The sequence below is a fragment of the Phocoena phocoena genome, chromosome 16 (assembly GCF_963924675.1).
Source record: "Phocoena phocoena chromosome 16, mPhoPho1.1, whole genome shotgun sequence".
Taxonomy (NCBI): Eukaryota; Metazoa; Chordata; class Mammalia; order Artiodactyla; family Phocoenidae; genus Phocoena; species Phocoena phocoena.
Window position 1 is genome coordinate 39,685,828 of NC_089234.1, and position 14,804 is coordinate 39,700,631.

The 14,804-nt window shown below is 41.5% G+C and overlaps 2 protein-coding genes across 4 annotated transcripts in view; one reads left to right on the forward strand and one right to left on the reverse strand.

The window, feature by feature from the left end:
- Positions 1–14,804, forward strand: part of PRKG1 (protein kinase cGMP-dependent 1) — a 1,186,243-nt gene that overhangs the window by 657,042 nt on the left and 514,397 nt on the right. The window lies entirely within an intron of this gene.
- CSTF2T (cleavage stimulation factor subunit 2 tau variant) lies at positions 9,592–12,197 on the reverse strand. Of its 2 annotated transcripts, XM_065894307.1 has the most exons (3): positions 10,531–12,197; positions 10,321–10,455; positions 9,592–10,230 (listed from the first exon to the last, which is right to left on the reverse strand). In XM_065894307.1, the coding sequence occupies exons 1-3, from the start codon at positions 12,137–12,139 to the stop codon at positions 10,034–10,036; spliced, it is 1,941 nt and encodes a 646-aa protein (XP_065750379.1). In that variant the 5' UTR covers positions 12,140–12,197; the 3' UTR covers positions 9,592–10,033. The 2 variants fall into 2 exon arrangements, with proteins under 2 accessions (XP_065750379.1, XP_065750381.1); XM_065894309.1 differs by lacking the exon at positions 10,321–10,455 and having other exon boundaries at positions 10,034–10,230; positions 10,501–12,139.

Genomic DNA, 14,804 nt, shown 5'->3' on the forward strand with positions numbered 1-14,804 from the left:
TGTATTAGATTTCTTCTTGTACAAAATATGGCTTTACTATATAAGGAAATACAAAGAATGTGGTAAGGAGAGAGGTGATATTTTTCTTTCTCTCTCCTGATCTTACAGGCTTTTCATCAAAATCACATATCAGATCACTCTGGTTTAAAATGTCTCCTTCTCTGGCAGTAGACTTTTCTTGGGAGTTCTTTCTTTTTTCTCCTAAAGTGGAGGTCCTCATAGCCGAGCTAATTCCTCCCATGCTCTATTCCTCTCTCTCTTTTTTTCTTCAGGGCGTACAGAGCAATAAACAGAGCTGGGTCATGTTTTCATGTTTCTCTTACGGTTTCTGTGTCCCCAGTTTTATTTTTTTAGGGATAATACCAATATCTAGCACATATCAAGAGTAGGCATGGTGCAAAGTGTGCTACTAAACAATTCTCTCAACCACGCTAGGAGGTAGTTAGCTCAGTGGACAGAAAGTGAGAAAGAGAAATGGGTCACATAGGTAGTATTGCTGGAGACAGAATCTAAACACAGGGAGAGACCATGCTCTCTGTTACAGTACTGCATTGCCTCCCTGGAAAAACACCCTCTGTTCCCTTCAGAGTCAACTAATGTCTTCACCTTGGAGGAGAGGACAAAGTTTTCCTCAGCTCTCTTAGGGTCCCTAGCTGGGTCTGAAAATTAAACTGACCAAGATTAACAGGAGAAAAACATAACCGAATTGATTTAATGCACGTTTTACGTAACACAGGACTCTTCATAAGGAAATGAAGACCCAAAGAAACAGACCTGAGTAGTTTGATGAAGAGTGGGCAGTCCTGTAGAAATATGATGGTCAGAAGGGTATGAGTCAAGTGCAAACTGGGGGAAACTTAGCAAGTCCTGTTTGTTCTTCTCAGCATCTCTTTGTCTTCAGAGATAGGGAAGCCCCTTTCCTCGGGGTATAGGGAGGCACCTCTCACAGGAGGGTTTTATGGGGAGAAGGCGGAAGGTCAAAGTGACCTTCCTGCTTCTGCCATTTTTTCATACTCCTTCAGCTTAAAGCATTCAGTATGCCAAGGTGACATATTTGGGGCTCACGTGTCCTAAACCCCACCAAGAGATATAAGCCATGATAATTCTAACCTACATTCTCCAAAAGGGTATAGGAACATAACTGAAAACTGTCACTTCTACTACTGTAACTCGACCCCTCCTATTTCAGGTCACTTCTCAAATCACGAAAGAACTAATTTTCTTCCTGATTTAGAAACTGTCATCTGACGATCTGTTACCTACGATAGAAATGCTGAAATCATAAAACATTTTATTTATACATTGTATTTATAGTAAATAGATTACATGGAATAGGCATTTCTCCAAAGAAGATATACAAATAGCTAACAAGCACATCATTAGCCATCAAGGAGATGCAAATCAAAACTACAGGGAGGGGCTTCCCTGGTGGCGCAGTGGTTGAGAGTCCGCCTGCCGATGCAGGGGACAAGGGTTCGTGCCCCGGTCCGGGAAGATCCCACATGCTGCAGAGCGGCTGGGCCCGTGAGCCATGGCCGCTGAGCCTGCGCGTCCAGAGCCTGTGCTCCGCAGTGGGAGAGGCCACAACAGTGAGAGGCCCACGTACCGCAAAAAAAAAAAAAAAAAAAAAAAAAACTACAGGGAGGTTCCACTTCACACACACTCTCATGGCTATAATAAAAATAAATTAACAAGTGTTGACAAAGATGTGGAGAAACTGGAACGCTCATTTGTTGGCGGGTGGGGATATAAAGCAGTGCGGCCACTTTGGAAAATAGTCTGACAGTTCCTCTAAGCATTAACATAGAGTTATCATATGATCGAGCAATTCTAGGTATATACCCAAGGGAAATTAAACAAATGGGCACACAGTAACTTGCAAATAAATGTTGATAGCAGCACTGTTTTTTTGGAGATAGAAAGCAGATCACTGGTTGCCTAGGGCTGAATGGAGAGATGAGTGAGAGTAAGAAGTGAGGCTAATGAGTTCAAGGTTTCTTTTTGAGGTGATGAATGTGTTCTATATTTAGGTTGTCATAATGGTTGCAGAACTCTATGAATATACTAAAAAACATTGCATCGAATGCTTTAAATGGGTAAATTTTATGGTATGTAAACTGTATATTATTAATTTTTTTGAAAAGATGACAGGAAACATAAATCTCAGTATTGTTTAAATGAGATGTTGACTAGAACTCTCCAGAAGATAATCTTTTTTATATATTTCTTGTAAATGATTTACTATAATTCCATATAATATGTTTTCATTCTAGTTTTGTATTTCATTTTCCCCTCTCTGTTCTACCAAAGCCCAGGTTTAGTACTTGATTCTTTGGAGGAATTAAAAATAAGGACAAAAGATTGATTTTATACATCTTTCACTATTGCCTAAAAATCACTTTTTCTAGACTGTGATAAACTTCATCACTTAGTAGAAACGATGCCTGACATTCTTCACATTCAGTCCCTAGTGTGAAAGCTGTTCTGTCTCCTCACTACCTCCTTCTTAAAGCAGAATGATGTGATGGGGAAGAGTAGGGCTTGAGAGTTGCACAGACTTAGATTCACTGGTGCTTCAACCTCCTACAAGGTATGTGACTGAGGGCAAACTAGATAACTTCTCTAAGCATATTTCTTCCTACTGCCTCCAGATTTTAGTCAGCTTGGAGATGATGTTTGTCAAGGGCCTGGCATTAGGTAGCTCCTTGATAGAAGCTTTTTTTTTTGCGGTACGCGGGCCTCTCACTGTTGTGGCCTCTCCCGTTGCGGAGCACAGGCTCTGGACGTGCAGGCTCAGCGGCCATGACTCACGGGCCCAGCCGCTCCGCGGCATGTGGGATCTTCCCAGACCGGGGCACGAACCCATGTCCCCTGCACTGGCAGGCGGACTCTCAACCACTGCGCCACCAGGGAAGCCCGATAGAAGCTTTTTATGTATTAACCATGACTCAACCTTCCAGAAGAGGGCATGGAACTTATGACTGACATCTGTGTTAGTTCTGGAGCCTTTGAAAGGCCCTTGCTACCACCTTCCTCCCTCAAAAACAAATATCTCCCCTACCCCAGTCTTGTGGCTGAAGCCTGAAATTCCACTATTACAGGCTCATTTCATCACTTCAAAATATTTGATCGCTGTGTAAATAAAAATGCGTATTAGAGTAAAAATATTTTAAACAATAATATTCCAGGTCTATATCAACTTAAGTGAATTTTTCTTCCTTTTCTTATTAAAACAAAACAAAAAAGCCTTTAGTGGTATGGCAGGTAAGACCCAAAAGACACACTGAGGGACTGGATGAGCTGGAGAGGGCACTCCTTGCTGGGGGCGGCAGCCCCCATCTTTCATGTCAAGTAGGTCTGCATTTCTGGCAGGGCTTCAGTGAAAAAAAAAAGTTAAACCTCCACTCCCCCACCCCCCAATTCCTTCTTCTCGTTTTGAAGAGTGAATTTGTGTTGAAATACCATTTTCCAGCCCTGATAATTTGCTCAACTTCATCACAGTGATCACAGGAGATGAGTTTTCACAATCCTGCCTTGGCTGACCCTGGCTGGGTCAGTGGCCAGCTCATCTATCTTCCTTCTCTTTATGAATCATCCTAGGCAAAAAGGACAATGGACAAGAGATGCAGAAAAGCCTCTTTTCTCCCCAGGATAATCCAGCTCTAATTCCTCAGGAGGGGCAGCTTTGGGCCATTTTAAACCAAGGTCATTGTTGTTCAAGGCTCAACTAGTTTGCCTAGTTTGCCCTTCCCAGCAGAGGCACTAACTAGGGAGGAATTGCTAAAACCTGTTTATCTGAAAACAATGACAACAAAATCCCCACCAACCAAAGATCCTATAAATCATTTCACTTCCAACTCACAAAACATTCTAGTTAAGCAAATTTTGTCTTCCCTCTAGGCAAACCAAGTGCCAGATTACTAGAATACAAGTAGTCTGAACACGTGTGAAAAGGAGAGATTCAGATTCACATGTTCCAAGGTCATCTTCACAGCTTCACAGTGATGCTTTGATATCACTTCTTGAAAGGCCTTGATTTGAATTTAAATTGTTGTTTGCTAGAAATGTTTAGAGTCCAGTCAATAAACCCAATGTAAACTTTCCTTTAAGGGGAAGAAACATTATTTGTTTAATTTACAAATTTTGATTTGGTTAATTTGTACCCTTAATTATGATCAGGTTCAAAGACCAAGTTTAAAGGCCCAGATTACAGCATACAGTTTTGATGCCATTTTCAATAACTCTACTGAAAATAAATTAACAGAATAAATGCTGGGCAGTTACTTTTAACTGCTTTGGTTATATTGGTCCTTTCTTTTTGGTACATAGGAATATGTAGATGATGTTTGAAAAATATTTAGCAGCAGAATTCTATTGACAGTTTATTGTCACTGAAACATAAGCACGCTGATTTTATGGTTTCAAGATTTCTTCTGTTTGCAGTAGCCGAGATATAAACGCAACCTAAGTGTCCTTGTACAGATGAATGGATAAAGAAGATGTGGCATATATATACAGTGGAATATTACTCAACGATAAAAAACCAAATGAAATCTTACCATTTGTGACAACATGGTTGGACCTAGAGGGTATTATGCTAAATGAAATAAATCAGACAGAGAAAGACAAATACTGTATGATTTCACTGACATGTGGTATCTAAAAAACAAGCACTAAACATTTCAATCAAATCTAATAGCTGTGTTTTTATACAGAGTAAAAGCAGGAGTTGTAAACTCCAAGTATTACAAGGACTGGCAAGTAATTGTGTGAATCAAACCTAGCATAAGATCCAGGGAAAAGCTGGGCTCGTGGACAAATAGGAGAATATATGCTGTACCTAAATGCATTCAAATTCAAAAGTTTTGAGAACCTTGGCTGGTCAAACAAAACATATCTGCAGGCTCAATTGGCCCACAGGCCACAGATTTGGCGTCCCTTGTCCAAAGACATTTAAAGCTTCTACAGGACAAAACTTTGACAAAATTAATGGTGGTGGGATGGGGGGAGATATGTGATTCTAGAGATTTCAATACTGTAATTTCTCTGTTTCTTAAAATAGATGAGGATCTTTTTCTCTGATTGATGACTGATACATGTAAAATGATGAGATCATTTTGGCTAAAGGATTACCTAAAGATAGGAAATATATTCTATTAATAGGCAGTGGTTGTGTTTACTCTCTTAGAGCCAGGTTTGTGTCTGGCAATTTTTTTAGTCCTTCTTATTTGTATTGCTGTATTATTTAACATGTGACCAAGGGTGACATTTGGGATATAGAATATGACTTTTTGAAGATTAAGGCACCAATCTAGCCCTATATAGGCCCTTCCATCACATTAATTCAAACATATGATTTTTAATGTGGCTCATATTTTGAATATTATTAAGGTGAACCTTTAAGATGGAACTGGAAAGTGTGTTATTGCAGATGTATTTTTTTCTGTGGAATGTCCGAGGATAAATACATAAGTAGATTCCTAAACAAGTACAAGTTGCTTCAAATCCACTCAGGTAGGAAAGCAATCAAAGGCTGGCGGGTACACTGAAGTGGCCTATAAGCTTTTGCAGTAGAATCACTGAAGAATGTTAGTAATGTAATAAGACAGAATTTTGATTAACACAGCTAATTAAATAAACAAAATAATTTGGAGGAAACTGCTGGCTTCATTTCTTGATGCCCAAGAAATTAACCATTCTACCTTTGTGAAAGACAACAAATAAGAAACCAAGCAGATAAGATTTTTTTAAATGACCAAGCTTTGTGACACATATGAGATGGATTTCAAATGTCTGCAGATTTTATACATATTGAATAATACAAAATAGATTACAGTTGAAAATGTTATATATTTTATCCTAACTCCTTGATAATTAGTCACCTACCTTTGGGAACTAAATCAACTCCTAGTTATAAAGAGTTATCATCAATCACAACATCTCGGTTCTTTTTTTTTTTTTTTTTTTTGGCGGTACGCGGGCCTCTCACTGCTGTGGCCTCTCCCGTTGCGGAGCACAGGCTCCGGACGCGCAGGCTCAGTGGCCATGGCTCACGGGCCCAGCCGCTCCGCGGCATGTGGGATCTTCCCAGCCCGGGGCACGAACCCGTGTCCCCTGCATCGTCAGGCGGACTCTCAACCACTGCGCCACCAGGGAAGCCCTCGGTTCTTTTTCTAGGTAAATAGTTTGGTATTTTTATGTACAGCATTTAATAAGCACCAGGTTTATTATTTTTGACAGTGCTACCCGAAAGTCACTTTTGATACACTACATGTCCTTTACTGGCATAAGCTTTATATTGTGGTACAAAAATATCTAGAAGAAACATGTCCGTTAACATTTCATGAGAAAGGTAATTTGTAATATGAATATCTGTGAAGCTGATATTTTCAACCATGGGGGTAAAACTTTTGTTTTAAGGTGACAGAAGCAAATGAAAATATTAAAAGATCTGGTTCAGTTAAGATCTGAAATATACATATGAAATATATTAGCATATTAGATACCAATATCATGTAATAGTCACACTATCAATAATATTTAACAATAATATTAGTAATTATTAATTAGTTTGAATATATTCATTTCCTTAAAATGAATTAAATCTTGACTCTAGAGCATTCTTGACAAAAGACTGATGAGAAAAGCGAGCTCCAAGCAGAAATCTGTCTGGCGATTAGCCGGCAGTGTAAAGCACTGAGAGGCTGACATATTCTTTTGTGAGAAGACTGTGAGATGTAACTGATAATTCAGTTTATCTGCCACAGTAGGTTGTTGCACGTAATTATCCTTAGACCTCATCAGCCCTAAGAGAATGGCCTGACACACCATAGGAAATCAGGTTCTGTGTGCTTAGCTAATGTCCCATCACAGCATGGAAAAGCAAGAAGCTTTGGAAGCTGTGATTATATTAAGGTTCTTTTAAAAAAAAAAAAAAAAAAATGCTTTCTACCTTTAGAATTCTGAGGAGTTGAAAAGTCATACACGATCTTACTTCGATTAGCCTACCTTCACCTGAGATTCACATTGGCTTCTATCTTATCAAATGGTCCCAAATCATTAGTCTTGGGATACCACCACCATTAAAATGTATTTTGATATTAATCAGTAATGTAAGAGGGAAAGGGCTACGAGCAGGCACTGATTAAAGCTGATGGTTTATTTCCAAACAATATGCACTGCCCAAGAGGAATAAGCCATAAAGAGGCATTTGCAAATCAGTGTTTCACCCCACTGTCTTCAACTGTTGTTATTATGAATCAATTTGCTTTCATTTTAGTCTATCCATATTTGGGAAAATGCAGGATGCCAGGATTATAACCAACAATTACGTAGTAAAACACGATTCTGATTGTAGCAGACACGCACTGCTTGTATACATCAGTACTGGAACAGTCAGACCATGAGTGAATTGGAAATGAGGAGAGAACCGATTTTATTCAGTTTATCAGAGTATAGGAGATTGCTTATATTATGTTTCTAATTTATTTTCTAATGCAAATAGTTGTTATAGCTCATTTGTTCTGTGTGGAATTTAAATCCTTTGTAGGGAAATTCATGTGCTCTTAACAGGATTTTGTTTTTCCACTAAAACTCTGATAAAATGTTTTGTCCTTCCTTCTCACCTGCAATTTTTTGCTATGGAGAATATAGAAATGAGTAAGACAGTCCATATTCAGTCTATTAAAAGTGGAGTGGGCGGGTAGAGAGTAAAAGTAAAATAGTGCATTGCAATATAACAAGTGCTGTCAGTAATGAAGATACAGTACCTGTAAGGTGTTCCTGGGATACAGAGGCGTTCTCAGTGGGGAATACAAACAAAAGCAAGCCTAACAGCTGAGTATCCAAGATGTTGCTACTGATACCTACTATAGAAAAACATGATTGGCATATATAATATATAGGTATTTCAATTGTGGAACTTTATAGATAATGAATCTTAAAAAAGGTATTTCCATTCAGTCCTGTAATTTCTTTAGATTTGCCTTTTTCATTTGAAAGAAAAAGTATTCAGGCCCCATGGAACTCTCAATAGATAACTTTTGAATAACACATTTATTAAAAATAAACATCATGGGGCTTCCCTGGTGGTGCAGCGGTTGAGAGTCCACCTGCCAATGCAGGGGACACGGTTTCGTGCCCTGGTCCGGGAAGATCCCACATGCCACGGAGCGGCTGGGCCCGTGAGCCATGGCCCCTGAGCCTGCGCTTCCGGAGCCTGTGCTCCGCAACAGGAGAGGCCACAACAGTGAGAGGCCCGCGTACCACAAAAAAAAATAAAATAAAATAAACATCAGACACTAAACTTAGCCTTCATTGTACATTCTTTTTATTTAGTCTGCATTAAACAATGCAGAGATTTTACTGTAACAAAGAGCATAACATTTAATAGTTTTCAGTTAGAGCCTTTCAATGAAAGCTTTGAGATAAAGCAACTACAGTTTCAAAGTAATCAAGCCAACTCTGAATTAGTATTAACCAGAACCACTATACATGTAAAGGAGAGTTATCCCCTCCAATAAGGGGAAACATATAGAAAACATGAGGAAGTTAACAGTATGAACAATAAAACAGGAGTAAAATAAGTAGCAGGAAACATCGTAGGGAGGTAAACTTTATAAAAAAGAGTGAATTATCCATTTAAGATGTAAAAACCTTGCAACGGGAGTAACTAAGCCTCCACTCTCTCCTTGTATTAATTTTTTCCTCTGTAATTAGGTATTGGCTTTTCTTCTCCTGAGTAAGATCACCTGGTTATTTAGGTGTTTATACTTCTGTTATTAGTACTTGTTCTGTCACACAAATGTTTGTCCCCACATCCTCAAGGCTTACAGACAAATTAAGTAGTAGCTCTAAAGTTATTGTGGTAAGCCCCACCTTCCTACTGATTTTTAAATGTCTCATGGGCATGTATATTAGGATTAAATGGCTTTATTACTTGTAAAAGGAAAGTAATAACCAATTTAGCAGATTTCAGGCTACAAGGATATCTTTACCTACCTGGGCTTCAATTATTCTGGTAAAATGGTGACAGATAAGAGCTTTTGAAATAAGAAAATGAAGAGGCATTTTAAATGTTGCTGAGACTAAGATTTTTAACTCCTGATTCTGGTTGACCAGACAGATCTGTGTAATGTAAGCTAGTTACCAGAAAGCTGAGAGCTTTACTGCATGAAACCTTCCATTATTTATGAAAAGTCCAATGCTATGTTTAATTCATGCAGATCAACTGGTCCCTACACAGAGTTTGGGGAAGGATGTGAGAGAATTATTCAGATTCAGATTTAGGGCTTAAAGACTATTGAGAAATGGGAAGGTACTGAGACAAGAGAGTCTCATCAGAGCAGATTTAAGTAACTTCGTTGACCTAGAACTGTCCCAGCAAAATTGTCATGCACAAGGCCAGGCCAAAATATCGCTTGAAAGATGGGATAAATGAAATAACATCACATCAGATGCAGCCCTTGATTTTTCAGGTAGCATAGCTTCAGGGAAAAAAACAATTCCAATACCACAAGTTGAGAATTATCTGTTTAGCTCTTAACATTCTGAAGTAATTCCAAAACAGTACAGTACTTAACCTAATTCAGCAAACGTCTTTATTTTCTTACACAACCAAACATGTTAAACTATCTTAGTACATTACCATTTTTATCAGGTCATCTTTTAGTCTTTAGGTGCAGTTTTCACATTGCTTTGCTCAGTATTTTAAAAATGTACTTAACACCTTGTAGACCCTTTTAACAATGCTGCATATCCTTTGTAATCTTATTTGGTATAATATAATCATGTTCAGAGTTATTTTTGTATTATTTACAGTGAATTAAAGTGAATAGACCCACTTCCCCCCTCCCCCTACCCCACAATTAAAAACAAAAACTAAGAAGACTACAAGAAATGAGATTAGGTTCTGAGAGGAGGGAACTCCTAATCATTCAAGGGTGGGGATACGAAGTCAACTTACTGCACCCACCCATTCTCTATGCTACAGAAAACCTTTGTGGGACTACTGCCAAGTATTTTCTAAAACCTTTTAAGAAGCTCCAGTAGATTTCTGGATTTGTTCCTTTAAAATCAGGATACTCTGCCTTTGCTCAGGAGGCAGCATGGCAATCTGATCTGCAGTCAGTTGAAGAACCTGCATGATCAAAGCTGCCTTTTCTTGATCCTGTGGGGTTACCTGACTCTGCCCAGGACTAAAACTGCTAGGCTGGCCTCCACCTTGCTTGCCTGCCCCTTGCATGCTTGCTCCCTGCATGCCTGCTCCCTGCATGCCTGTCCCTTGTATACTCGCCCCCTGCATGCCTGCCCCCTGCATGCCTGCTCCTTGCATACCTGCCCCCTGCATGCCTGCTCCTTGCATACCTGCCCCCTGCATGCCTGCTCCCTGCATGCCTGCCCCCTGCATGCCTGCTCCCTGCATGCCTGCCCCCTGCATGCCTGCTCCCTGCATGCCTGCTCCCTGCATGCCTGCTCCCTGCATGCCTGCTCCCTGCATACCTGCCCCCTGCATGCCTGCTCCCTGCATACCTGCCCCCTGCATGCCTGCTCCTTGCATACCTGCCCCCTGCATGCCTGCTCCTTGCATACCTGCCCCCTGCATGCCAGCTCCTTGCATACCTGCCCCCTGCATGCCAGCTCCAGGATTTCCCACCCCTGAAATGCTTGCGACCTGTCTGGGTCCCTGAGGACCACCTGCCCCCATATTAATAGGACCAGCACCCTGAATTCCCCCAGTCATAGGGCCTCTTGAACTGGGGCCAGGGCCCCTCATCTCCATTCCTCTTGCATCCATGCCTCTCGCTTCCATCCCTCTGGCTTCCATTGCACAAGTTTCCATTCCTCTTCTCTCCATTACTCGTGTCTCTAAGACCTCAGTTTCCATGGCTCGAGTCTCCATCCCTCGAGAATCTCTGCTACCTCTACCATCCATAGGTAGACCCCTTTGATCTATCATGGGTCCTCTGGGTTCTCCAATGAGCAGTCTGGGATCTCCTAATGCCCCTCCCCTCATGTCATGTGAGGAAGGGCCCCGGTTGTCATGACCAGACGCATGGTGCATTGGAGGACCCTGATGTGGTGGGCCAAGATAGCCTCTGGGCTCTACTTCTCCAGTGACTGAAAGCAAAGTTCCTCCACGTGGGTCATTTGGAGCATCCCCTAACAGTCCTCGAGGAGGTAAGCCACCAGCAGTCATGGGTCCACGAGACATTGGAGCTCTAGGATCTGATATCTGCACCTGTCCCCGCTCTAAGGGCACCGGACCAACCCCTGGCATTCCAACTTGGGGCTGCATTGCTCCACCAGGAGTTAAGGGGCCAGGGCCAGGGCCAGGGCCAGCAACTGCAGCTGGAATTGGGCCCGGGGCTGGAATTCCACCCTGGATAGGGGTCTGCATCAGAGGAGGGATGTCTTTCACAGGTCTTCTGGCCAAATGCTGAGGCTGGGGGGCTGGAGGATTCTGCTGGTTGAGCAGAACATTAGGTCCTGGGCAAAGGCCAGGGCCAGGGCCAGAAACGGATTGAGATTTGCCTGGGATGAGTGGTGTGACATGTATTTTGCGATGCAGAATTTTCAAAGCAATCTCTGGATCCATGATTCTCATCACTACTTGAGCCTGCAACAGCGCATAAGCCAGTTGTGGGTTTTGAAGTAACATATTTCGAGCTTCCTGGTGACTGTTTTGGACACAGAGCTTCATCTGCTTCATCAGCTCAAACATCTGCTCCGGGGGCAGACTAGCGACTGCTCTGGTAATTGACTCAGGGGCATCTTCTGGATCGATGGGGTCCCCATAGGGTGAGTCAATGATGGGCGCTGCAGGCCCTAGGCTCTTTAACTCCTCCTTGTTCTTTTCACTGGCAGCATTGTCCACCCGAAGCGCTCTCCCGCTGAACTCCCGCCCGTTAAGGTTCCGCATGGCACTAAGCGCGGTCTCCTGGTCTTGGTACTCGCAGAAGCCATAACCCTTAGGTTTTCCCGTCTCTCTATCGTATACCAGCCGGAAACTCACAACGGAACCAACCTCGGAGAAAATGTCCTTCAACTGCTCCTCCGTTGCCTCATACGGAATGTTTCCCACGAACACGGAACGCAGTGATCGATCCATTGCCGGGTCTCTCACCGTCAAACTCGACATGACTCCGGTTGCGCACACACAGCGGACAGCAGATTCTTCCCAGAGTCGTCCTCTGGCGACTCACACTTCCGCCGCGCAACGGAAGCGGCTTTCAAAGTCCGGGCAGAAACTGCACTACTCTGCTTGAATCGTTCCGCTAATCCGCGGCATCTGCACCTCTACGTTCCACTAGCTAGATTAAGGCGTTCTGCCCCTGGTCCTTCACTGAGGCTTATGATTCGTTTCTCATCTCTTATTCTGCAGACATTTCCACGGCGCGCCACCACCCGCGCTAGGAAAAAGCTTGGTGCGGGCTGACCACAGTAAATATGGCCGCGTAGACTTCACCATGGTAACTAGCAGAGGCCGCCTCCCATGACGTCAAGGGCGGTTTTGCTTCCGTTTGCCTGGCGGGAAACGGCTCACTGAAAGATTAAGGGCGCGTGTTCTGCGTTCTGATAAAAGTATTTCCGTACAGCCGTTTCTCCTTATTAGAGTACATTTATGCTATATTTAAAATCACAATGCAGACAGTGAGGGAAAAGTGTAGTCGTTTCAAAGCAGATTTGGGATTTTCTCATTAAAATACAAAAGTAATAGCTCCTTTTTAGAAAAGCATTTTTGGACAATAACTGCCCAGAAATACAAACTGAAGGCGTGTGCTAGCTCCATCCCCGCCCCCATCCTGTTGCTTCAGGCAGCCGCTGTCGCTAGGTGTCTGGTCCTTATAAGTTTATCTTTGTGCACGCTCTCAGCAGTCGAGCTATTCATAATACCTTTTTCTTAATTATATTAACCGATATTAATAATAATAATTAATTGAATTTTAGGGCTACAGCGGATGAGTTAAAAGTATTTAACCATTCTTATACTGTAGGCATTTAGATTGGTTCTGATTATTATAAATTGATGAAATGATTTCACCACCTGTATTATGAAGGAGAAAACAAACTGTAGTTTCTCTTCTGCTGCTATTTTTGCTGGCAGAAGTTGAAACGTGGAATGTGGGTCTTTCCCCTATTTAACAGGCGATAGAATTGAAGCTTGGAGAGGGCTAGGTAATTTGCTAAGCAGCCGGTAACCGGCAAAGCCTGAATTCTTACCCAGGTTGGTCCTCACAGCTCCAGAGCGTCTCTGCCCCGTATTGTAGCTACTAGCAACTTGTAGCCTGTCGAGGACTTGAAAGTTGGCTAGTGTGATTGAGAAATCGACCTTTTAATTTCATTACTTTTATTAATTTTAATATAAAAACTGATATTCACTTAGGCTTTTGGAAAACTTTTTAGTATGTTTGGAACAACTTGAGTAAGGAATCTACTTTTGCAATGATAAAATTTATTAAATCTAAATAAAAAGTATTTTCAGTTAAAATTTAGCATTCTAACTGAGATGTACTATACTTGTAAAATACATGCAAGATTTTGAGGACTAAGTATAAAAATGTAAAAATATCTCACTAATTTATTTTTTTCATGTTGAAGTGATATGTTTAGTACATTGGATTAAACAAAATATATATTTAACATTAATATCACTCATTTTACTTTTTTTATGTGGTTACTTAGAAAAAGTAAAATTACATATATAGATTGCATTACATGTCTATGAACTGTACTGCTGCAGAGCCTGAGTCTTAACTTTTAAGCAGAGAATCATTTTATTCTATGTATGCCTTTTGAGGAGATTATGAAACTTTACGTTTCATCAAAGAATTGTGTTATGAATCTTGGGTATCATAGTTCAATGAATAGATCTGAAATGAGTGTGAGGGTTTAGCTACAAATCAGACAAAGCATCCATTTACTTTCAAGTGTTTTAATAGTTCTTTAAAACAGGCTTGGACATAGCTATTCATTCAAGATGTATGATAACCTATATCTGCAAATGATAAAGTGTATTACTTGATAGTAATATTTTTCCCCCTGATTCTTTTATTTGAGGTGGGGCAGGGGTGGAGGGGAGTTGAGGATGGCATCATTTCAGAAAACTAAAAACAAGTTCCTTAGGTTCATTTGTCTCCTTTTCATACCATCTCTTTACTAAGAAAGCCATGACCTTTTTTTTTTTTTTTTTTTGGCTGCATTGGGTCTTCATTGCTGCCTGCGGGCTTTCTCTAGTTGTGGAGAGCGGGGACTACTCTTCGTTGTGGTGTGCAGGCTTCTCATTGCGGTGGCTTCTCTTGTTGTGGAGCACGGGCTCTAGGCACGTGGGCTTCAGTAGTTGTGGCACACAGGCTCAGTAGTTGTGGCTCACGGGCTCTAGAGCGCAGGCTAAGTAGTTGTGGTGCAGGGGCTTAGTTGCTCCGTGGCATGTGGGATCAAACCCATGTCCCCTGCATTAGCAGGTGGATTCTTAACCACTGCGCCACCAGGGAAGCCCCAAGCCACGACCTTTTAACATGTATTCTGTCAAGGACAACTTAGATGTCGATTACATGTGTAATTGTGTTTATGTTAAATGTAGTTATCAAGCGGATGATAATAGGCTATTACAATAAGTTGTAAAGTTCATAAAAGTCCGTGTAGCTTATCTGATAGTGAGTTTCTTTACTGCCCCTGCTGATAAAATCTAAACCAGTGGTCTTCACACTTCGGCATACGTCAGAACCACCTAGACCCATGGCTAGTTAAGTCAGGTAGCTGGGCCTCACCACCTCCCCTCCCCAGTTCTGCTTCAGTATTTCTGG

Coding starts and splice junctions, on each gene's coding strand:
- CSTF2T (XM_065894307.1), bottom strand. CDS start 12,139: ATGTCGAGTTTGACGGTGAGAGACCCGGCAATGGATCGATCACTGCGT. Junction 10,456..10,530: donor AGCAGGCATGCAGGGGGCAG/GTATGCAGGGAG, acceptor TGCAGGGAGCAG/GCATGCAGGGAGCAGGCATG. Junction 10,231..10,320: donor GGCAGGTATGCAAGGAGCAG/GCATGCAGGGGG, acceptor TGCAAGGGGCAG/GCAAGCAAGGTGGAGGCCAG.